General features: G+C 34.0%; 1 protein-coding gene and 1 long non-coding RNA gene across 2 annotated transcripts in view; one reads left to right on the top strand and one right to left on the bottom strand.

Moving 5' to 3' along the window:
* The first annotated feature begins 5,224 nt into the window (after positions 1–5,224).
* On the top strand, positions 5,225–6,127 carry LOC129951840 (uncharacterized). Its single transcript, XR_008782241.1, has 2 exons — positions 5,225–5,479; positions 5,541–6,127. It is a non-coding gene; the product is annotated as an uncharacterized LOC129951840 (long non-coding RNA).
* Positions 6,128–6,594: 467 nt separating this feature from the next.
* LOC129951839 (protein YIPF5) overlaps positions 6,595–25,202 on the bottom strand; it is a 32,260-nt gene continuing 13,652 nt past the window's right edge. Inside the window, exons 5-7 of the mRNA XM_056064189.1 lie at positions 20,405–20,515; positions 15,290–15,474; positions 6,595–6,916 (exon numbers count right to left, since the gene is read on the bottom strand). Of these exons, the coding sequence (XP_055920164.1) occupies positions 6,754–6,916; positions 15,290–15,474; positions 20,405–20,515 (459 nt within the window). The 3' untranslated portion in view covers positions 6,595–6,753. The remainder of the gene's footprint in view (positions 6,917–15,289; positions 15,475–20,404; positions 20,516–25,202) is intronic.

The following is a 25,202-nucleotide window of genomic DNA, read 5'->3' as shown; positions in this document are numbered from 1 at the left end:
GTATCTAAAAATCCACCTATCCAAGATACCATATACAACAATATGGTGTGTCTAGGCTATCAAGCTTAATTTGCTTAGATTTTTCATGGTTAAAAGCTTCGCCAAAATGTTAAAAACAGTTTATTTAATTATGTTTAAATTTACTTTAAACAAAGTTATCAAAACGAAAAAAATATCTGAATTGAAATGAATTTCAAAAAGGAGCAACAGAAAAAGTAAATTCGAATTAAATAATTTCCATGTAATGCTACATTTTGTCAGTCATTTTAATTTAGACTTATTCCGATAAATCTACCAAAAAGTAAAAGAATTCTGAGACAAAAATATAAGAAAATCCATTGAAGCTTAAAATCAAAATAAAGTTACCGTTCTTCAAACGTGACTTTCTTTTTATTACTAAATAGTTGAATTAGACTTCCTTAAAAAACCTTCAAAATAATAACGTCTTCTTTTCGGTTCTCATGAATAATCGAACACTAAAGCCAACTTCCATACACATACCATTCTTGAGAGGAGGCGAAAAATTTGAACATAAGTTTTTCTTAGAGTTTAAAAAAATACCCTTTCACATTAAGGACTTGTATTGGCTATTTTCATTCATATTTCGTATGAAAAATGTTACAAATATTTAAAACCTTATTAACTTAAAATCATTTAAAGGTATTTTTTGCACGTATTTTACTGCTGTAGTCGTATAAGATTAAATTTTTTAGATATGATATAAGGAGCATTTGACGCCTGGAATTTTCCCTACCGATTGTTCGAATGTTTTCGGAAGCAATTTCTCAAATTGGTCGATTTACTTTATCTGGAATACATTTGTAGTAGTGCTTGTGATAGGCCGGCTGGTTTTGTCGATTTCTTGAACGCCGATATTTAGATGACAAAGGTGAAAATCCATCAGGCACGATGTAAAGTTGTTGAATGGACTCTGTATTGTTGTATCTCACCGGTACATTGACGACTCCCAAAGGTGACACGATTCCTGAATCATAAGTTCTGAATTTAAAAAAAATGTTGTGGCTTAGCTTTCAATTTTAAGGAGCTTGAACTCTTTGTTGGATAGCAAAGTGTATCCGGATTCAAATTTTACATTTTTGTTCGCGATTGAAATATCAATTTCGTATTTCTTTGTGGCCATGTCTGTGGCGACCTTTGTTGAGGTCGTTTTGACCATAATTTAACATTGACTGGAAATCTTGAAAATCTGTCACATTTGAAATGTTTCTGGAAATTGACTGGCTCGACGATGACGAAGCATTCTTGTTTTTTACAAGAGTCAAAATGCAAACTTTTATACACATGTCCTTGTTTTTGACACGACGAGCATTTAAGTTTATGTGAAGCAATTTTGCACACTAAGGGTGTATGACTGTTTTCACCGCACTAGATGCACAGATCGCTGATGGAAATCCACGGTAACTGGACTCTCTGTCGTGAGACGCACTTCGGCCTCTTGAAAATGAACGACCTCTGGCTGACTTCTTTGTATCTGCCTGATGTCTGGATCTTGAAATTTTATTAATAGACGTATGCGACGCACTGGTTGATCTGGAGAGGCATTGAGCTACTTCATGCGCATTTAGCTTGCCGGTTTCTGATGCAATGGCTTTTGAACGAGGGCATTGAACTCTAAATTGTCCTGTAACATTTGTTCTCTAATGTTATTGTCTTTTAGACCTCTAATAAAATTTAGCTCTTAAGAACAAATTTGCTAAAGTTTTACCACAAGAACAATATAGTTTGCAGTCAACCACAAGATTTTGTAGAGCAGCACTGTATTCTGCGGAATTCTCATTTAAATGCTGTACCCTCATGGTTTACTGGAGGAGCAATGTGAACTTGCAATGTCGTCACAATATCGCCGTAAGTCGACTCATCGATGGTTTTGGATCAATTAAACATTTGCATTTGTCGTGAAGGTTAGGACTAATCAAGTTGAGGAACGTCATCTTCCGATATGCCTCGTGCTGCGGTTATGCTCTTTAATGCGCAATAAGTATCGAATCTCTCGACCTATTGCTGGAAATTTCCTTGCTCGGCATTGAAAACTTCAAAATTTGAAGCAATGATGGTAGTTGTAGTGGCGGGAGCAGCAGCAGGTTGGGGTAGCTGGTAGCATTTCTCTCATTGCCTGGATAAATCACAATATTTAAAAGACTTATAGTAGTTTTTAGTAATAGGTACGGACCTGTATTTAATTTTTTTTTAAATCGAATATTTATTTCCATTTCCAAAAAGGAATAAAATGCAGTACTTTTAGATTAACAAATCCGTTGGTAAGATCAATGTTAGTATAATAAGTTTCAAAATGGATTCATTTCCTGAACGCTGATAAAGTTTTTGACATCTTCTAAAAATGAGACCATTGTTAATATATTTTAAAACGATAATTTTGTGGTTTTTTATGTACCATTTTATATAATTCAACCCAATTTATATTTCAAAGAAAATTAACAAAAAAGAAAATGTCTCTCGTGTTATCAATTTCAAAACAAAAACACACAAAACCCTGCTATAAATAATTCATAAGTAAAAAAGTGAAACAGATTTCGTTTCACGCTCATTAAAACCGTCTTTATTATACAAGAGTTGCTTTGAGTACAAATTAATTTGTGTATTTTATCCTTCATTACAATTTTTTCAACTATAAATTCCGTTTTTAGAATAATTGTTTGCTTTTTTGCATTAATTTTTTTTTTAAAACTTCATGAAAACCTACAAATTTTCAATCTATATTCTTATATATCTTATTTTTGTTAGGTAGAATCAAATTCAAGAGGTGCTATACATACATTTTTAGTAAAAACAACACACAAAAATTATATGAAAAGCAAGAATATTTGTCCTCCATTATGCCGATCTAAACTAATCCGATAATTGAGAGATTAAACAAACACTTCAAAACCCCTTTTCTATTCAAATTTTACATTATGTACATAACATGTAGATATCTACATAAATATGAATAGAATATACTAGCTGCTAACCGATGCGCATCATATCCTTGAAAGAGGATAATAAAATTGACTATTCGACACCACATATCCATATCAATATCAATATAGTTTGGAATATTTAAGTAGGGCGAGATATGATAGAGATATCTTCCCAATAATGTCCTTTTTTATATTTTTTGAAGGAACTTTTTATAACCAATTTTTGATTAAATTCTGGAACAACTGATGATGATGACGGGTGGTGAACATATTCTTCTTCATCTGTCCACTGACAAACGTTATAATTTTCAGCATACTAAAAGTATGATAATAAAAGTTAAGATATCCTTTTCGAAAATGCTGTCTGTCTGATAAAGTTCATATATGCAATCACACATATAATTCTATAAATTCAATCAATATGAAAAATCTAAAATCACGAAGAGAGAACTTTAATTGAATTTGAAATGGAAATGGAAAGGACATTTGTATGAGAAAGGATGTTGAATAAGTTGAGTAAAATGATAAAAATGATATTTGACCACAAATGCTTTTTGATATTGATATAACTTTTTTGTTTTGAATGGAGAAATTGATTGGCATGGAAATATACACAAAGTTTTTCTATCCCATACGAGAAAAGTGAATCTGGTCAATTACGTGCTTTCGAAATAAACAGAACTTCAAAATAAGTTTTACATACAAAAATGAACAAAAGTACTACAATAAAACTTATTAGGTTCGATGTCTTTTTTACAAAACTGCTACTTTTTCAGATAAAATGAAATTAGAGTCTTGAGTTTTGATTTGACAATATCAACTGCCTTATTTATAAAATAAGTTTGAAAAAGTTATGCCAGCTTCCGTTTTTAGGACAACTATACAATGAAATACAAATTTTCTGAAATCAAACTAAAGGCATTATTTTATTCCTTATGTTCAGAATATTTTTACTTTACTTTTAGTTAGCCTAACTCTTTATTGTAATAAATGAGGGATTAAGTGAATATTTAATCAGCCTTATTGTGAGTTTCACATGGAAAACCATTCACAGGGAAAATTTTCGTTCCCATGGACTTTCAAAAGCTATTGGGAGTTTCACTCGAATGAAATTTCACATCGAATTCGAAATGACAGTTCGAAAAATAGACATGTTCAAAAAACTGAGACCTAAATAAATTTCCCTTCTCTATGATGGAAACAGAGACTAAAATCTAAATAATTTCTTCTTATTAATGACAAAAATTCAAGAATTTAATGTAGTGCTCCAATTACTTTCTAAAACTGTTCCCACTGAGTGCAAAAACACTCTTTAAATTCAATCCTCATCGACTTATATGCAAAAAAGTAACTTAACGACCACTCATACAAAATGTCCCTCTCGTTTTAAAACATATGTGCACTGATGTTTTTCTAATGAACAGGTCTTATTGCATATTTAATTTTTTTTTGAAGGCAAGTGCGAAACAAAATAAATTTAAGTTGTATTTTGATAAAAAAGAAATTGAAATATGTAATTATGTTTAGGATTGGAATTCGAATTTCATTGGATGAAGAAGGAAAACGCGAAGAACGAGCTGTTTGAAAATCTTTAAGGGATCATTCAAAGCAGCGTGATTTGGGGACTCCTTCCACTGCTTCACTCATTCCAACCAGTTGGATTGTAGTCTCTTCCGAGGGTGAACATTTTTGGGTTTTATTTGGTCTACCTCCTGTTCCTCTTTGGTGGATTTATGGTCAATCCAAACCTATTTACAAAACATAATTTTAAACAAAAAATGAATTAAAACTACAGAACAAACTTACTTTTTTCCACTCGCATTTATTTTTAACGGGCAGGTCTGCGCTGTTAAGCTCCAATGTGAGCTGCTTCCAAAACTTTTTCGCGACTTTGTTTTACAAAGCATTTGGCAATTTCAGGGTTTTGTTGCATTTTATTTAAAAGCATTTCGCTTTGGGCTTTATTTAAAGTTTTGCTCCTGAAATATTGGGAAAATTCACTTTTATTTTTGGTCACAAAAAAAACAATAAACAACTTACATTTTTCGCTTTGTTCTTCTCTCGTTCGCGACAAAAAAATAAGTGAACATTTCAGCTGTTGAGAACGTTACATTTCACACGGAAAAAATGCTTACAATAAGCGGATTTTTTCGTCCGAAACTCACAATTAGGGAAAAGGGAAATGGGAATTTTTCCATGTGGAATCTTGTTCCCATGGAACTCACAATAGGGCTGAAACCCAAACACGCTTCAGCTTCGGCTTCGTCTGCGTTACGTTGGTCCTGGGGGGTTATTATGAAAAACGAAACTCGTTCAAAATAACGCTTATTCGTTAAATTGCGATTAGAAAAAACGATTGTAGTGGCACTAAATCGTCAAATTGCGATTAAGAAAAACGAGAATCGTAAAAATGACGATACTCGTATTTTTATTTACGAGTGCCTTCAGCTCTCGTTCAGCTTTCGTTTTGGGGGTAGATGTCAAATGTCATTTATTTTTTTGTTTGGTTGGTTTTTGTTTTGTTAAGTGCGCAAAAAAATGTAACTAAATAATAAATAAAATTGTCAAAAACATACAAATAAGTTATTTCTAACCTTCTAGGCCTACAACTAATGCTAAGCAGTTGGATTTGCTGGTAGCTTTTATGGAAACCAATCCAAACATAGCAACAAATTACTTGCCGACGAGCCAAGACAAAGCCAAATCTAATACATATTTGAATGCGTCCTTGTTCAACCGATAAAGAAGCTTGAACCTGGCAAATATTTAAGGAGTTTTTTTTTAATACTAGATGGAAAGGATTTCACTTTACTTACGTTGAACTTGGAAGGCTCATTGGGTTCGATGAATCTCTTAAAACTCTTCTTTATATACGCATTTCCTCTTCTTCGTTAGTTTGGGATTCATCTTCGCTTTCAAGGAAATAGTCGCAGTGAAAAAACATTTTATAGAATTTATGCAAATTACATTTATTTTTGAAACTTCCTCGACTTTATTTATATTTTGACATTTGTTAATAGGAGTGAAGTTAGTTGCTCCTTTAAAAAATTATCATTTTTCGTTTTTGCCTGGCAACTTTTTTTGCTTTCTATTTTCGTATCTTATAATCGCTCTTCACCATGACTTTCGTTTCTTCGAGTTTCGTTTTTTCTGCCGTTCGTTTCGTAATTCATAATAAGGGCCCTGCTTCGAGGTTGCTTTGAATGACACTTCCAATAAGACATTTCTTAAATGACACTTGTGTCATTAGCAGCTGTTATTTTTTCTCAAAATAAAAAAATATGAGTTTTGAAATAGAAAACAATTTAATTTATCGGACATCCTTCTAAAAGCAAATGTATTTTGTTGGTTGACTTTTTTACAGGCGAAGCCGAAGCTGAGGCGTGTTTATATTTCAGCAATAAATGTTTTTGAAAATTTACAACTCCTTGAGATATTAGAATTCTTACAAAAAATTTCATAATTATAAACAGTATTAAAACATTTTACTTTGTATATTGTTGTTATATTAAGTTTTAAAAAATATCATCATCTTTCTTTTATTTGAGTTTTCTTTAAAAAACAAAAAAATTACGAATTTGATTCGAAAACAAATCCACGTGATGTGGAGAATATTAAGATAGAAACAAAAAAATAATAAACAATTTACAATTAATTAAAATTAAAAAGAAACTTAAATTTCATTTTCAATTCAAGCTCTCATTAGCCACTGATTGCGGTATCGATATTCATGTCTCTCTTCATTTCTCCATCACTTTGTTCCTTGTTCATGCTTCTACTATGTTTACTTTGTTTCTTTATTTTTATTTTTTCTTTAGAATATTGTTATCAATGCAAATACACCATAAAGAAGGGCACAAGGATAAGCAATCAAAACTTGTTGATGGTCCATCGAATATGCAGTCACGAAGAGTTTCGATGCGGATGCTGCACACCAGAGAATGCTGATTCCAGCTACGATTAAACCCAAAGGACCCCTGCAAGGATAAATAAATATTTTAAAGTTAAGTAAAACAGACAGATAGATACTCGTATGTACATAAATTGGTATGAATAAAAGACGAAGAAGAAAAAGAAAAACAAAACATAAGCGAAAATGCAAAAACTATAAATGATAGGTTGATAGGTGATATCTGTCAAATGCTTTTTTTTAATATTTAGCTGCTTTATTTAAAAAAAAATCTAATCGGTGCGCACTTTCTGCCTTCTATCACTAAAATGTTTGAGCGTATGAAAAAATGGTTCCAAATTTTATGCTTGACAATTTGAGTAAGTGTGTTAACACCATTGGACCTATGGAAACGGAGGTAATTACGAAAAAGCTATTTTCGCAGCTTTTGGCGGTTCATAGCTTTCGACGCAGACACGAGATTTTATGATACTTTTTAAAATCCTAAGAACAACAAACGGAAGGTATAAGCAAACTTACAGCTTATGATCTCTTTGAGAATATTAAAGACACCCAAAAACGGTGTTTTTCAAACTAAGGTAAAATACAACATAGCTTAGCAATATATCTTATGATGAATTTGCCAGAGAGAAAAAACTAAATGAGAGAGACAAATTTCCTCGTCTCCATCCCTTTGGAACCTCTTACTCTCATTTTTTATAGCGTGTTGAATTCGTATCGGTGTATACATGTTTTCACCTCGAAGAGCAGAGAGAATCGAGACATTTCATATTTCTTTCTCTCTCTGGTTTTCACAAATTAATTCTAGCAAACAATTTTCGTTTGTCAATGAATTACGGTAAACGTTAAAACGGAAGATTGTGGTGAATTTGTTTTTTTTTCTCTTTCTTTGAGTTACAGATAGATGGCATTAACAACCAAAACCAGAAAAGATGTGTTCAGAAAGAGTGTATAACAAGGTTAAGGTTTTTTAGACTAGACTTTATTTGTTATGAACAAGTACATGTTTTTTATAAATGTATGTTATGTTTATTTCAATAGTAATACCTTAACATAACTTAACTGCTGTTTTATCTACAATATACTGCATTGAATTATTTAACATCGAATTAATTATAATAGGTGGAAATAATAAAGGTCTACAGTTTACCGGGAATATTAATATAAAATATCCATATCTTCTGTAATTGCGGTATCAATCGATATTTTGTGGAACTTAGTGTTAACGTAACATTTATTTGTCATGAATTAGTCTTTCAGCTGTTTTATACACCAACAAAATTAATTATGAAATTTGGCTGCGATAATAATTACTAGAACACAGCACTTTCTATGTTTATAGTTATTCAGGTTTAGCCCTTAACTTAGATTTGCATTTATTTATGAATAGCCTAAGAAGTTTAGCAAACATCTATGAATAACCCATAATGTACTTTCAGAAAAACTCTAGTTAGAACTTTCCCTCACAGATTTTTCCTTGTCGCTATAACTGAAAGATAAGATATAAATAAATAGTAGAACTGGAAAACTTATAAAAATGATGCATAAGACTTAAATTTTTGTTGAAGAACAACAATCAAATCACTTATTTTCAGCATTTTGGAAATGTCGGTAACATAAAGAAAATAAACAACGAGTACACACAAATACAATAGGAATGTAAAAAAGAGATGAGTATATAAAAAATGTTTCAATGTTTCTGCGTTGTTTTATTTTAATCATCCATGTTTACATTCTTTAACTCTCGTTGTCAATGTTCCAGCAGCTCTCGCAGCCAAAATTAAGCCGATGAACTCTGAAAATTGAACTAAATCTGAGTTTTTTTTTTTTCAACAGTCTGAGCGAAAAATAAACGCATAAACGCAGCTAATAATAAAACAAATAATAGTTGTAGTGCTTTCAGAGTTTTATGTTTCTAGGTCCTAATTCTCATTGCACCGTTGCACCACCTAATTTATTTTACTTAATAATTAAAACTGGCTTCAAATAACTAACTAATATTTCTCTAAATGCGTAATTTACAATTGTTGCTAAATCTTCATTGTTCTGGCACCTAACAAGAGTAATTAATTTCACTTCATATTCGAATGATATTACTCCCAAAGTAACACAATGAGAATACCAAAAAATTGTTCATCCACAATTTTGAATTTTCTTTGAACACCTCTGAACAACATGGCATCCGCCATTTTTCGAAGGTGGACGCCATTTTTTTTTAATGTGGGGAGTATGCACATCTTCTTGCATAAGTATTCGTTCCCCACATTTTTTTTATATGGAGTTAATACTTATGCAAGTTTATGTGCAAATCGCAGCTTGTAGGCAAAAAGAGAGCAACCGTCGAAGTTGGTTCTCTCGTTTAGTTTTTTTCTCTCTGAATTTGCAAAGTACAAATCTCTTAAATCATTTAAATTAGTTTCTGGAAATTCTCATACGTTATGAATCTTCGTTTGTTTCTATAAGAGGAACATTTTGAGGAACCTTGAATTTATTGCTTTTATGGTTTCAAAAAAATACGTTTCAGAGTGAATTTTTAGCCCTGATTTTGATTCGGAACTTCGATTTCAATATTCTGCTCAAACGTTTGGTAACAAAAACAAAAAAATACTTGAAAACTATTTTGTTTTTAACTGTTAAAAACTGTTTTAAGATTTATGTAGGAAAGGAGAAATATTTCAACTTTTAAAGATTTTTAAAAAGCTTAAGAAATTCTTTAAATGTTTTTTAAACTGAATATTGACGATGGGAATTGGAAATACCATTATATATTTTATTGAAAAAAAAAACAGATAGATAGAAAGATATGTAGATAGATTAAGATTTTGTTGAATTAAAGTAAAATTTACATTACATACCAAAAATGTTTACAAAAATCATTATATCATGGCAATTGCCGTCTGCAACATTGACATTAAATATTAAGAAAGGTATTTATATTTGTTTAACTAAAAATAGTTTATGATAGATTACAAATAATTTCAAAAACAGTGAATAAAACAGAATCAAAAATTTTCGTTCATTATAGCACTTCTATATCTAAACGCAGTTTTGCAAAATTCATAAAGATTGACAACATCCATTTCATTCAATAAACTTATCACTTGATCTTCCGATAAAAAGCCTTTTCTAAATACATTTCTTCTAATTTCTCTGATAATGGGGCATTTTCCCAAGAAGTGGACAATATCCTCTCTTTCTGATAGGTTGCTCATATTACACACTAGGGGTAAGTCAGGTCTGTGTGGAATGAAAATTAAATCTATTAGTTCACTACGTAGTTTGACCATCATAGAAATCACACGGACATTATTGGAATCCTTAAAATAGTTGTTCTCTGCAAGGTTATGATTTAATATGCTGTAAGTTGTTCTGTACAAGGAATTAGACCCATGAGCAATATATTCAGCTCTACATTTCGCATCAACCTTTAAAATGACTTCATGAAAGATGTTTTTAGCGCTTGATAAATCTTCGATGGGTAAATTAACTTTCGATTCCAACTTCTTTAATCTCGAATGGCTTTTATGGCCACTTTTTTCAGGACCCGTGAATCATGCATTTAAAAAAGTTAAGCAAGAAGTCCGCTTGCAACTTGTGTATCCATATTAAAATTACTGCTGCAGAGTTTCCGCTGATTGCGCAAACATGACTATATCATCTGCGAACAGAATTGCCTTAATCGCATTCCTGCGAAATACACTCAACCCGGCAGGCTTAATGTACCTTGTCTTACTCCCGATAAGGTTTCAAACCAGTCTGAGAGTTTTTCACCTGTCCATACAGCCGCTCTTGTTTCGCTATATAAGCGCTCAAGAACGCCACTTTGTCGGCGTTATTACAGGATTTAAAAGATCCTTGAAATAAGAAAGCATTACATTTGAGGACAGTTTTGTGGGGATAGTAAAACGTTTTCCATTTAGCTCCCTAGCCAGTTTCCAAAAATTAGCGGAGCTCTTACAAGATGCTAATCGGTCTGCTTGCTTTTCAGCATATATCCTTTTCTTAATCTTACAAAGCTCTTTAAACTTCTTATTGGCTTTTATATAAAACCCTTAAATAATCCTTGGGTGGAGTTACGGAAGATCCTTAACCACGTTTGTTTTACGAGCTTGATGTTTTACGAGTTCTTAGACATTCTTCATCAAACCAGGGTTCTTATTTGGTATTTTCTTTCTCTTGGTTGAATCCTTCTTATGGGTATAAGGCTTTCACAATCTGTTCTAAGAGGGAAAAGTCCTCGATTTGAAGTGATTGGAGTTGCAACTTACAAGTTTAGAGATCTTCGATATTCCTGAGCCTTAGCCTCTTTCCATTTCAGTTTGGGCAGGAGCCGCATAAAGGTTATTTCCTCATGATGCTTAGTTTGAAATTGTATTGTCACAACAACAGGAAGTTGGTCTGAATATGGTACTTCACTCAAAATCTTTCACGAATGGTTCCCAATCTACTTCTGTGTTATCATAATCGACCACTGATGTCCATTGGCCACCCACAAACGTTAAATGTCCTGACGAGTCGCCGGCACTGGTTCTATTTAGTATGCGCAGACCAAACGTATTACAAAACTTTAAGAGTTTCTTTCCTCGTGCGTTAGAGCAAGGATCTTTTGATTTTCTGCCGCAACCTCTTAAATCATTTATCACTCCTGCCTGCGTTCCTACTCTCGCATTAAAATCTCCAATTAGCATTACGTTTGAGGCATTTATACCATTGAATGTATATAATAATTTCTCGAAGTCGTCATTCCAAATTCAAATACATCGGTAGTATCGTAAGACGGATGTTGTAAGTTTTGAATTCTAGAATCGAAATATCATTGTATGTTTTGAAGACGCAGCGTGCATTTATTTTTTTCTTAAATCCTAGGAAACATCCTCTACTTGCTCTTCTTTCTAATCAATGCCCCCGTCGTTTTTTTATTTTTTACTAAAAAAGCCGAATCAAAAAATATTTTTTAGTTTTTAAGAAAATTGAAAACAATTACATCTACTTCACTATTTTTAGTCAAGTAGTGTTTCCTTAAATTCGGTTTATCTGAACACAACATGGACAAAAATCGACAAAACCACAAAAATCGTTTTTTCAAGTATTATCGATTTTAACCCTGATTAGCGTTTTTCTTCGTCACAAAAATACAATCTACGATTCAAGATAAATGTTCTTTATTTTGATTCCAATACCGTTTCTAGTATATGCACAATACTTTTCGAAATACTAACAAAATAAATGTGGTTCAAATAAATATTTTTAATATCATAAAAATGCTTTCACGCTTTCGCAAAATAAATTTTAGAGTAAATTTTTAGTGTTGATTTCGAATTCGAACTTCAATTTTTACCATCATTTATTTACCATAAAAAAAACTATTGCCAAAATTTTGTATATATTTTAAAACCTTGATGCTTTGCCTATTTTTTAAAAAACAGGCTTAGCATAATTTGTTCAGCTTTTCTCTAAGATGTATGTAATACAGATCAAGTCTAAAAACCTCTAAAGATTTTTCACAAAATTCTATGTTTGAAGCCAAGGCAATAAGAGCCCTTTTTAGTTCTAAAAGATGATAATTACGTTAAGTTAAATATTGTTTACTAATCTCGATATCGATCTTATTTTAAATAACAGTTCGCAGAGAACCGGGACCGATTGACTTCCAATTTTCAAACAGGGTACCTACAGTTTTTATGGTGAATTCGAAAGATTGATTTGAGAAAGCACGTTTTATGATAACAATTACTCTTGGAGAATTTGTGAATTATACTCGAGAAGCAGCCATCTTGAACTTTTGTCATAACATATTGTCACGGTAAAAATTACCGCGACAAGAACCATTCTCTCCGTCATCCAAATACTTGATCCTCCCTCCTTCATTCCTACAGGTGTTTCCTACAATCTACTGAGAGAGAGAGGGGCAGCCATGGTCCATCAGCCATCGGTTCACTCTCTCAGTACTTTGGAAAGAAACATAATCATTGATGTCGATTTTACATACATAAAGTGGATAAGCTTTCCACTTTAACTAAAGTGACAGACGGGCGGTCTTGTCAAATACTAAGAACGGGTGACAGCCAGTCCCCAAAGAATGAGCATAATTACCACCATAAGTGTCAGACGGATGGTCTGACTCCAGTTGTTATTGTTATTAATCGAAACTTACTAATTTCCATCAAGTTTCCACATTTATATTTGTTTTGCAGGGAAATATCGGTGGGGAAAAATGCAAAGTGTGAACAATCAAATTTCTTGAGTTTCAAGGTTTTCTTTCATTCAAAATTGAATCGGGGATGTTAGGTGGCTGAATGCACCCCCTGCATTCCCGTACTCTACAAGTCAGAGTAGAGCGCGGCGAATTCAGGGGTGAGTTGCATAAAGCTGGGGAGATTAAAGTGCGAGTAAGAGAAGACTACTGGGTTTGCAACTGCATTGGCACACTCGCGCAAACAAGCTGAGCATTGCTGAAAAAAATGACGCGACCGAAACCCAAGTCACTGAGTTGCTGAAAGCACTGGGTTTTTAAAAAAAGGGTTCATCCAGGCTTGGAAAAAGCCTGGGAACTCACGTTTTTGTAAGCTACGAGTTCGAATAGATCGTAAGAAAAGTAATTTTGGAAGATACAAATTTGATTGAAAAAAAAAATTTAATTTGAGGAAGTGTTTTGGAAATTTGAAAAAAAGGAGAATAATTTTGAAGATTTGGTGGAATATACTCTCTGAGATACAGGAGAGGGAAAGAAGGAAAATTGGTTAAGGAAGGAAGGAAAATCTGGCAGGAGAAATAAGCTAAGTATAATAGTTTGGTTTATTTGATTAAAAATTATTTCCGTTGAATCACATTATTTCGTTGTCGAGACATTGTTCAAAAAATTATCGTTTGGCTTTGGCTTTATTTCCGAAAATTACGGGAACTCGTGACCCGCTTAAAATAAAACCGTTGACATTTTTTTCGGGACTAAACGTTACCGGTCCATCTTATCTTTTCTTAAATAACGATTTGTTTCTTTGTTTAAAAGATCCTGGGTTTTAGCCCTACTTAATTGCAAGGTTTCCCAGGCAATTTACTTAAGAATAAATATTTTGAAAATTAATTCCAAGACTTAATCTTTTATTGAAACTTCTTTCACCGTCGGCCTCGCTCCGAAGGTTTACAATTTCCTTAATTATAAAAAAAAATTGCTGGCGCCCTATTTCTCAATTTCAGGATAGACACCCCTGTGGTCAGCGACATTTTTATATTCTGATCAATTTAATTGATCACCTACGATATCATCTCAAATTGGATATCAATTTATTCGCTGAACCCACCCTAAGCTGAGTGGCCGGAGATATCAGCATCATACGTGCTGAATGTGCTAAATTTTTCTAAGACCTTTTTTACGTTCTAGGTTCTAGTCTTCGTCGTGGTTTTGTTCGGGATTGTCGTGGTCGTAGTCGTGGTCGTCGTCGTCGTCGTCGCGTCGCGTAGAAAAATTATAGCAACAATATACTAGCTGCAGATCTGTTTTTCGAATCTCCTATTCATCAAACTTTGGTTACATTTAAATAAAACATTTTTAAGCCTTCAATGAATAAGATTGTGCCAAAAATTGAAAATACCAGAAGAAAGTATTTATCCACTTATCATAAGTCTTCAGGCTTCAAGCTTAAATTGCAGCACAAAATGCCACTAGTCTCACTTTAAGTCTATAGAATTAAAAGAAAAAAAGCTTGAAAAAAGCCTCATGAATCATTATTTTAAAAATCTATGAGGATTTCTTCCACGAAACAACACTACAATACCCTATTAACAAAATAAAATGTTTCCCTTGAAATAGGGAAAAACAAAGTAAACACTAAACAAAATCAATTGAAATCGAACTGAAAAGTGAGTTGGTCGGGGAAGGGGGGTTCAGGATTTACCATTTTCCTCAATATCTATGAATAGCCTTGACTGAAACATTTGAAGTACTCGACGCATACCTACTGGTAGGGTTTTTCATTGTAAATACTTCAAAGCCAAACAAAGAAGGAGGCAAAAAAAGAACAAGAAGAAAAGGCTGGGGAGGGGTGGGGGCCTTAAAGAACTGAGGAACTGATAAAATTTTTTTTTTTTCTCCCTATTTGCAAAGTTGTGGGAACACCCGTTGTTGTTTTTAATCAACGCATTCATTGTTTGTACAATACTGGTCATAATGACTCCTGGTGGTGGATGGGATTGGGATTGGGCTGGAGCTGGCGAGCGTTAGCGTTGGCGATGCGATGGAAAAAAGAATACGTAATGGAAGAGGCACCGTGAAATAATGAAAATAACAATTGCAACAAAAATAAAGAAAAAATAACATAAAGCATAACGCAAAATTAAAAATAAAACACAAACAACAAAAATAATAATAAAAGATACCATACTGCATACTGAAAAAAAAATACAAAAACAAAAACAAAAGAAGTGTATGCATATAAATACTCACTGAATGGTGATTAAAACGTTAATACCGGACAATACAACCATTGGAAGCAGGCAATAGCCTAGGACCGATATAACAGCTCCAAATGTGACCTGAGCCTGGGTAGCCATCACCGAAAGGAGGCAGTAAAAGGCAATGCAACCTATCACTCCGATACTGTAGATGTACGAGAATGTAACTTTGCCACTCTGTAAATGAAACAAAAGAATATGAAATATAAAGAGAAACAGCCTTCAACTATAACAGCTATGGTCAAAATAATAGGAACACTTGTTTAAGGGTCTTCAGAATAAAACTTCAAAAAACATAAAATTTCGATTAAAAGATATAACTTAAAATTACTTACTTACTTACTTACTTAAGGTGGTGCTACAGTCCGGTGCGGACCTGGGCCTCAACCAACATGCGTCTCCAGCCAGCTCGGTCCCCAGCCAGTTGTCTCTATTTTCGCATGCCAAGTTGGTTGAGGTCTTCAACAACCTGAATGCCCCACGTGAGTCGAGGTCTTCCTCTGCTACGCCGTCCCTCGGAATTGGATTCGAAGACCTACCGGGCTAGAGCGTTGATCACCATTCGCTCTACATGTCCTAGCCATCTAAGCCGATGGACTTTAATTCTGTTAACCAGGTCAGTTTCGCTGTGCTCCCCGTACAGTTCGTCGTTATATCTTCTCCTCCATTCTCCATCTATGCGTACGGGACCAAAATTCACCCGAAGAATTTTTGTCTCGGAGCATCCTAAGACGCTCTCTTTTTTCTTTGACAGGGTCCAGGCCTCAGCGCTATAAATGAGAACCGGGATGATGAGTGTCTTATAGATGGTGATTTTAGATGCTCGAGAGAGGACTCAACTTCTCAATTGAATTCTAAGATTTGCAAGAGTTATTCTTCCTATGATTTCAGCGCTGGTGTCGTTGTGCCCAGGTAGACAAAGTCCTTAACTACCTTAAAGTTATAGCTGTCCATGGTGACGTTTTGTCCAAGACGTCGTCGTTCAGTGTCCTTTTTTGATGGCAGCATATACTTGGTCTTGCCCTCATTGACCACTTAACCCATCTTCTTCGCTTCCGTCGCAATTCTCAAAAACGCTCCACTGACATCACGCTTTGATGTTCCAATTATGTCAATATCATCTGTGTATCCGAGTAATTGGATGGACCTTTGGAAGATTGTGCCTGTAGTTTTGACGGTTGAGTTTTGCCCTTAAAATTGGTAACACTATTTTAACTGGCGGCCATTTTGTCAGCTGTCAAGTGATTCATTTTTAAGATTTTTTTGACATTTCAACATGAATGGATTGATGTCATGAAGTCTATAAATCGGAGCTGTTTTAAATTGTTTTTAATATCATGCTCCTTTTTTTAACATGCGAAAATAAAAAGCGATACGTCAATAAGCAAAACTGCTGTTTCTAGTTAGGTAAGGTAAGGTTGATAGGCTGGCAATTGATGACGTTATCGCCCCTCTCATCTCAATGTAGATCTATTGACACCCTGAATTATTGAACTTCCCTTAAAGTGAGTGCACTTCTGATTAAATTTATGGTATTTATGGATTGTCTTGTTCCAACCATTTATGAAGCCTTAATAGACTGCTGTAGTACCAGTGGCATGATGGTTAGTGTGTTGGACTGTCATGCGAGAGGTTTTGGGTTTGATCCCTGCCTGTGCTAACTTAAGTTTTATTCACGGGTACTGCCTCTTGCGAGGACTTGACAAATTCTCCAAGAGTAATTTTTGTCATGAAAAAGTTCTTTCTCAATTAGCCGTTCGGATTCAGCATATGAAAAGCAGGTCCCCTTCATCCTTGAAAACAGTACTCGCACACAGGAATGGTTGAGAGTTGAAAGTCACTAGGCCCTGGGTCTTTACGGACTGTTGCGCTACCTAATTTATTTATTTATTTAATAGACTGCTTCCTGGAATTTCTTCCAGTTGTTTCTAGTATGGAATAGAGCTAAGCAGCGGCATAAAAAGTGTCCTCTTGTTCATTAGATGTTTCTCAGCAATGCGTATTTTATGCATGTCGTCGGTGGTAACTTGCAATTTTCTTCTATGATAACCCATAATGGCTGAAACACAGACACGCGTTAGCTTCGACTGACGTTTACGAGTTCAGCCATAGGAATTCAAAGCATGCACGGAAGCTCTACTTCAAATTTGCTGAACATTTGCTTTGTTTGACAGCTAAACAGCTGTACAAAAATCAAAAAACAAAATACATTTGCTTTTGGAGAGATTCTCAATAGTTATTATAGACGGTGTAAGCTACTTCCGCGATGAATTAAATTTTTGTCAGTTTTTAAAACTATTCTATTTCAGCTTCCGTTTTTAAGCCGTTAGTTAATATGGAAATTGACGATTCACTCATTTGTTGAACATTTTGTCACCTATACATTTCTGTCAGGAAGATTGTGTTAAAGGTTCTGTTGAAGTGAAGACATACACAGCTGGTCAAAAAAATAGGTGTGATAATTAATTTTTGTATTGATTCATTTTGTATTCCTTTTTTTTGTTAAATATTAATTGTACGTAGATATTTTTAAATCTCCAATATTAATTTATTAAAAAGCACTTTAAGTCTTTGAAATACATTACAGTTATAGATAATATAGCCCCAAAACTACAGATGGAGGTTTTTTTACTTGGACAAAAAAGTAGGTGCGTCTTCCTAAATTAGTAATATTATCATTTTTAACAATAATTTCTGTACCTTATCACAATTTTTGTTTTACTTACTTTAATAATTTGAGTATGCTCCATTATTATCCAAAACTTTTTAAAGTCGACACGGCATTAACACTATTAACTTTCCGCATGTTTTCCGCTTCCCACATTTGGTTTACATTAGTGAAATATTGACCCCCTAACTAACGCTTAAGCTCATTCCACAAGTTCTTAATAGGATTAAGATCAGTTGATTGACATGGCCATGGGACAACGGATACTTGTTACTCTCGAAACCAATCTTTCACAAGACCTGCGGTAGGTTTACGACTGTTGTCTTGGTGAAAGTGCAATTTTTCCTCAGAAAACGGTAACATGACATCTTTTAAAATATCACTGTTATTCAAACGGAATATAGGACCTACACCGTACCAGGAAAAACAACCCCACACTATCATATTCCCTCCTGCGTGTTTAAAAGTTTTCGGAGTAAAGCGGGGGTGGTAGTCCCTACCTTTTTGTCGCCTTAAATCGAGCCCAGAATCCGATAAAAACAAATTTAATTTTGTTTCATCACTCCACAAAATATTTCGCCATTTTTATACGCACTCTGGTTCCTTCCAATTAGCATGGTTTAAGGCAAATAATTGTCTGGACCTTATATTGCTAGCCCTAAGGAATGGAACTTTCCCGGCGATTCTTCCTTGGATATTGGAGTTCTGAAGCCTTCTTCAGATCGAGCGTGCTCTGACCGCATTATCAATTTGAGTCCTTGACGAGATAAAAGGATTAGATTTAGCTAGAAATAGTATGCGGCGGACAGTGGTAGCTGATGTTTTTTTCGGACGGCCTCCATTTTCGTGTATTTCTCTGGGCTTGAGAGCATTTGTTATTAAATTTTGAGATCTGCAGTAAATTTGCTCTCATCTCTAAGTCGACGAACTAATTTCCTTTCCTCTGGCATTGGAACCCATATTCAAACAGTAACGAATGAAAAACTTTGAAGCTAATAAAATGATTTTAAACAACCCACCTCAAGAGTTTCTACCATAAAATAAAGAATATTATAAGAAGCTTGGATTTTAGTTGGAGCACACCTTTTTTATAACTTATCTGTTTAGCATAACATTACTTAAACGCAAAAAGTTTAGCATCCTCATAGAGAGAATAACTGTTCGTTTTTTTTTAATTTGGTTGCATTGCCTGCATTCAAAACAACCGCCAATCAACAACAAGTCATGAGTGGATATCAAAAATGTTCTCACACCTATTTTTTTGACCAGCTGTGTAAGTCTTCACTTTAACAGACCAGATTTAAAAGATTGAGTATTACTTCCATTACTTGGAGTAGTCCTTATTGCTCCTGTAATATCTATACATGACAATCTCTGTACTCTTGTGAGTGTTTTTAGATTTAAAGCTTTCTTTAACTTATTCGACAATATCATGTTACCATAGCACTGATATGACGATTGCAGTGTACATCCAAATTATGACATAAGGATTCTGTCCGCGATTTCTGCTGAAGATTCAATTGCATGAGTAGAATGCTATCTGAGCTTTTTATACTATTTACTATTTTTCTAATTGTAAAGAGTACTAGGTTTGGCCTGTTTTAAGTGGATTAATAACCAAGCTTGCATATTTTTTCCGAGGTAAAAATCCTAGATAAGGCCTGTTCAATTGTTTGCTTTTACTAAGCACCCAGGTCTCGGATTCATATACACCATCATAATCCTTTACTCGTACAGCAGCGACTTAAGGTTTCTTGTTTTAAATAACTTTGACTTTATCTTTGAGCAGCTGCCCGCATATTTCTTCTTTTATTTTTTTATCGGCTGCTACTATTGACCCAAAGTATTTGAAAGCTTGCACTACTTCAAAATCATGTTCTGCTAACTTGATTGTTTGACCAACACATTCTTTTCGCAGTCGACGCGACAATGTACTTTGTTTTTTCTTCACTTAAGAACAGCTCCAGATTTTGTGCCGCCTTCATGATGATCTAGATGAAGGAATCGTGTACAGCTTGTTCGGTTTTCTTGGATTGCTTTCTCCAACGACAGCCTGAAAAGACAGGCCAAACCATCACCTTGTCAAATTCCATTTTAGATGGTGATTGGAGTGGATAGCAATATCGACTTCTCTCATGGCTTTGTAAAGTTCTACCCTAGCTATGCTGTTGTAGGCTTAAACCAGCATATTTTCATTTATTACCTACCCCAACTTAAGTGAACATATATACAAAAAATTAAAAATGTCCCTATTATTTTGGCAATAGCTGTATAAACGTATAAAAGTGTATCTAGGTATGGATATGAGAATAAACTGAAATTAATCAGTGTTGTCTGAGGGTAGAAATTAATTTTCATGATGTTGTACATAGTTGTATATGTGTGCATACGACGAGAACAAGGACGAGGACGAGGACGAGAATATAGGTAGGTACTTACCAATAAAAGAAATCCTCCAAGCGCTAGACAGAATGCCAACGGTCCAGCCATGTCTGTGTCCTGAAGAATACTTTGATCTGCTCCACGTAGGGGATTAAGCACGGCTAAAGTCTGAATTAATTTGAAACAAAAAAATAAAAATATATAAGTATATACAACTTTAGCTTAAATAAGTTCAATGTTACTATACAAATATATGGAGGTAAAATAAAAAAAAAAAGATATATTAAAAGGTTGGGGATGCAATTAATTGTTATAGTAATAAGGCTTAGTGCACAACCGCACAAGCAATTGGAAAGCTAATCATCAGTTGTTTGTTGTTCCCCTAAGGTTGTCATTTATTTTACTTTGCAGACAGTCGTTGGTTTTTCTTTTTTTTTTTTAATTTTTCGAAACTTGTCCTGACCGTGGTTGAATTCTTGATTAAGAGAATTTATTCTAAAACAAAGAATGACATTGTTAAAAAAAAATCTTAAAGATTCATGAACTGGACACAGTACGTGATTAGATTTTAAAATTGTCCATGATAAATAGACTTAAAGCCGAAAGTAAGTTCATGTAGGAGCAGGAGCGCTTGCGAGATGCATACGTGCTTATATCGAATATGGCAAAGTTGACCATACAAGTAGGAGCCTCAATTTGATGCGTGTGATTAGGATGTTGAGGTTTTCCAATTGTTAAAAACCCGATTGACTGAACCATTTTAATTTGTGAAAGCACTAGAAATCCAGCAAATCATATTATTTTGAGGTGGGCTCTTTTTGTGCTTATTTAGTGCTTTAATCCCGACTTGGTTCAAAAATATCTTCCCCATAAAACTTGTGGTGAAGCTGGGAACACAACACTTTTAGGTTCATTATTTCAAAAAACTGATGATAAGGGAATGTTGGGCTCCTAAGTTAACGAAACTTCAAATAACCCCTTTGCCCCCTAAATTGAGTCGCAAAGTGCAAATATTTGGAGAATTTCTAAACCAAACAAAATTTTAAAAAACTAATGATTGAATAATTAAGATTTTGTTTGGTTTAGAAAGTCTCCAGAAATATCAAAAAACAGAAAACTTAGAGTAATATAATATAAAAAAAAAAACAATCACACCAGAATGGAACAGAACATTTTAACGCTTCCGATTTACTTTATAAACCCCGATTTCTGAATCAGATTTAATACATATCCAAATATTAAAAAAAAAACATGCCATTTTAAATAAGGTAAGCGCTTTAAAATTCGTTGTTCTCATTTTTATACTTTTTGAACACAGTCATGGATTTCTGATGAGTTTGTAAAATTGATATTATCTTCAATGTGTGCGTTTGATTGATTTTTCCATTAAAGAAGTGTTCGTGTAAATTGACTAAGGAAGGATTAAAAAGGAGATACCGGTGCACATTGGTCTTAAAGTTCTGAACATCAAAATGGGAGGGAAAAACAGAGTTGGCTAAAGCATTCCACATTCTCGATGTGCGATTTAAGAAAGAATCTCTATACTTGACAGTACGCCCGAAATTGAGCTCAAGGGTAAACTGATGAACATTCCTGGAAAAGCGAGTATTACGGCTGAATCGTTTAAGGGGTGGAATGCAACTGGTTAGTTCAACAGAACATTGTTTGTAAAAATATCGATAAAACAACGAAAGGCATGAAACATTGCGGCGGTGTTCTAGCGATGTAAATGTTTCGATTACAGTTCTATCGCCTATCATTTTTAAAGCCCTTTTTTGTATTCTATCCAAGAGATTTAAACTTATTTTGGGGGCACCTGCCCAGATATGAGAATTATATTCAAGCTTTGGACGGATGAAGGCTTTGTAAATTACAGCCAGATCAGAAGGGGTGAAAAATTTCTTGCACCGTCTGAGAAATCCTAAGCACCTGGCAGCATTTTTGGCAATATCAAATATATGATCGTTCTATAAAAGGTGATCTGTGATACACATACCAAATACTGACAGTTGATTAGTTTCTTGGATGCAAGTGCCACTCATAGATAGTGGCATCGGGGGTATGTTACGCTTTAACGACAGGAGACAGCATTGAGTTTTCGAAGGATTAAATTCTACACGGTTTTTGATTCCCCATTGTACAATGCTGTCAAGATCAGAATTTAATGAGCTTATCATACGCTGCCGTTGAAGTTCCACATCCGAAGGACAAGGATGTGAATCCATAAACGAGTATGAGAAGCTGAGGGTACTGTCGTCGGCGAAACAGGTTATTGGATTAGAAGTGGCAGACATAATATCATTTATGAATATAAGAAAGAGTGTCGGAGACAAAACGGAGCCCTGGGGAACACCAGCATTTATTTTATGAATTTCAGACTTGTAACCATCCAATACAACTTGTATTGAACGGTTAGAAAGGTAATTTCTAATCCAACGAAGAAGAGATTCATCAATACCAAAAGCACGCATTTTCGATAAGAGAGCTTGGTGCCAAACTCTATCAAATGCTTTTGAAATATCAAGTGCAATAATCTTACTTTCTCCAAAACGATGTAAAGATTTGTTCCACTGTTCGGTGAGATGAACCATGAGATCACCAGTGGACCTATTGCTACGAAAACCATACTGTCGGTCATTAAGAAGCTTTCGTTCTTCGAGATATTTATTGAGCTGATAATTAATCAGCGTTTCCATGACCTTGGAAAGAAGGGACGTGAGTGCTATTGGACGATAGTTAGAGGGAGAGGAGGATTCGCCTTTTTTAGGGACAGGCTGGAAAAATGCTATTTTCCATCCGCTCGGAAAGAGACCTGTAGAGTAGGAAAGATGGAAAAGTTTACGCAGTGGTTTTGCCAACGATGAAGAACACCTCTTCAGAACATACTTCAGGAGATACTATCCGGGCCAGCGGATTTGTGTATGTCAAGGTCTTTCAGTACTATTCCAACTGCACGAGTGCGAAAGAAGATTCGTCCCATTGAATCATTTACGCTTTCAAGAACAGGAGGACTCATGACACTTTCCGGTAGCGTCGAATTAACAGCGAACTGTGCTGCAAGCAAATTGGCTTTATCAATCGAGCTTACATAGGGAGTGTCATTGTGGACGAGCTTTGGAACCGAGGATGACGTGGTGTTTCGTACGTTTTTTACAAATGACCAGAAATTTGTAGTACCTGTGGGACATTGTAGTACTTTTTGCCTTAATTTCTGATCATGCAAAAATTTGGTTCGACGAATATGACTATTACATGTCTTTCTAGCTTGTTTGAACTTATTCCGGTTTTCCTCAGTCGGGTTGGCTTTGTAACAACGGAAACTTACATCTCTGAACAACTTATAAAGATTGCGCATGTGAGGTTTTGGTTGTCAAACTATCGTGACGTCACGAACACTCAATCAATTGAAGAGAGCTAGTATATTTGGCGCAATTTCAATCTATTTTCTGTTGTGAATCTATTTTCGGAAGTGAATTTAAAAAATTTTTAAATCAATAAAGATATTTAAAGTGGTATTGTTCATAATTTATACAAAAAAAAAAACATTTATTAATAAACATGGGTGTTTGTTCTGTTTTTGACTGCAACAACAACGAAAGAAATAAGATAACGAAAGATCCCAGCTTTCATAAATTTCCAAAAGGAAATTTAAATCTCTCGAAGGGTCTTGTTCACTAAACGCAAGGATAAAATTAATGTTCTGACTGCAAGAATTTGTAGTCTGCACTTTTTGAAAGAAGATTTTATAAACAATACAAAGTATGAAATGGGTAAGTTAATAAAAAAAATTGTTCAGAATAAGAATCAGAAATATATTTATATCAATAGGATTCACACGGTATCGGATTTTGAAAACAGATGCAGTTCCTACGGTTTACCCAAATCAACTGTCGGTAGCGTCTGAGCCTGACACATCAAAGCGCTCGAAAAGAACGGAGCTGAAAAAGCAAAAAGAAGTAGTAAGTGGGTTGCTGGGAGATCCCATTGAGCTCGAGCAAGAAAATCTGCTTAAACAGCAATGCAAGAATGATAGCTTGATAGAGAATATTTCACATCCACTGAAGTGAAGAAAGCCAAGTTTAACCAGTCCAACTTAGAAGAAAAGATTCTAACAATACAAAAAAGAAAATAAATAAAAATTATAAATTAAATAAAAGGTTGAACAACCACTGACTAAAAAAGACCATCATATCCTTTATTTAACCATTTTTCACTATTTAAACAATCTTCCATCAGGTAATTCTATGGAGAAAAATGCATCCGATTAAAAATGAAAAAAAAAATACACCATATTCTTCATTCACTTCGATTTTTTATTAATTTCTTTAACTCAAACATACAAATTTTCTTTAACTTACGAATAAACACAAATATTAACCATTTAAAACCATTTATCTTAAAGAAAAATATTAGAAATATAAACATTTTATTATAATAACAAAATATCTAAACAAATTAGTGCCATTGTTTTGTTTTGATTTCACATACTGAAAAATAAACGTCAAACTCGTTTGGTCAAAACATATCTTTTATTCAAAATTGGGTTAGGAAGACTTTAATTTTTTCTGTGGTGTCTCAAATGCCTTTCGTCTTTTGTAAATAAAGCTTTTACCCTTTTTGTAGTGTTTTTTACATGCTTAAAATCAGTTTAAACAAGTATTTCGTATAAAGTACTGATAAATTTTTAAGAATTACTGAATTGGGAAGAACTGCGAGAAAGAAAGATCTGAAACGTATTTTCTCACATGTTCATGATATTTAAGATATCACAGACAAAAGCCAAAATTAACTTCGACTTTAACTCAAGAACAAATTATGGTAACAAAACTTTATTAAATGACTTTTTGTAGATAAT

The sequence above is a fragment of the Eupeodes corollae genome, chromosome 3 (genome assembly GCF_945859685.1).
Source record: "Eupeodes corollae chromosome 3, idEupCoro1.1, whole genome shotgun sequence".
Taxonomy (NCBI): domain Eukaryota; kingdom Metazoa; phylum Arthropoda; class Insecta; order Diptera; family Syrphidae; genus Eupeodes; species Eupeodes corollae.
Note: the sequence above shows the minus strand (reverse complement) of the source record. Positions and strands in the feature narration are given on the sequence as shown.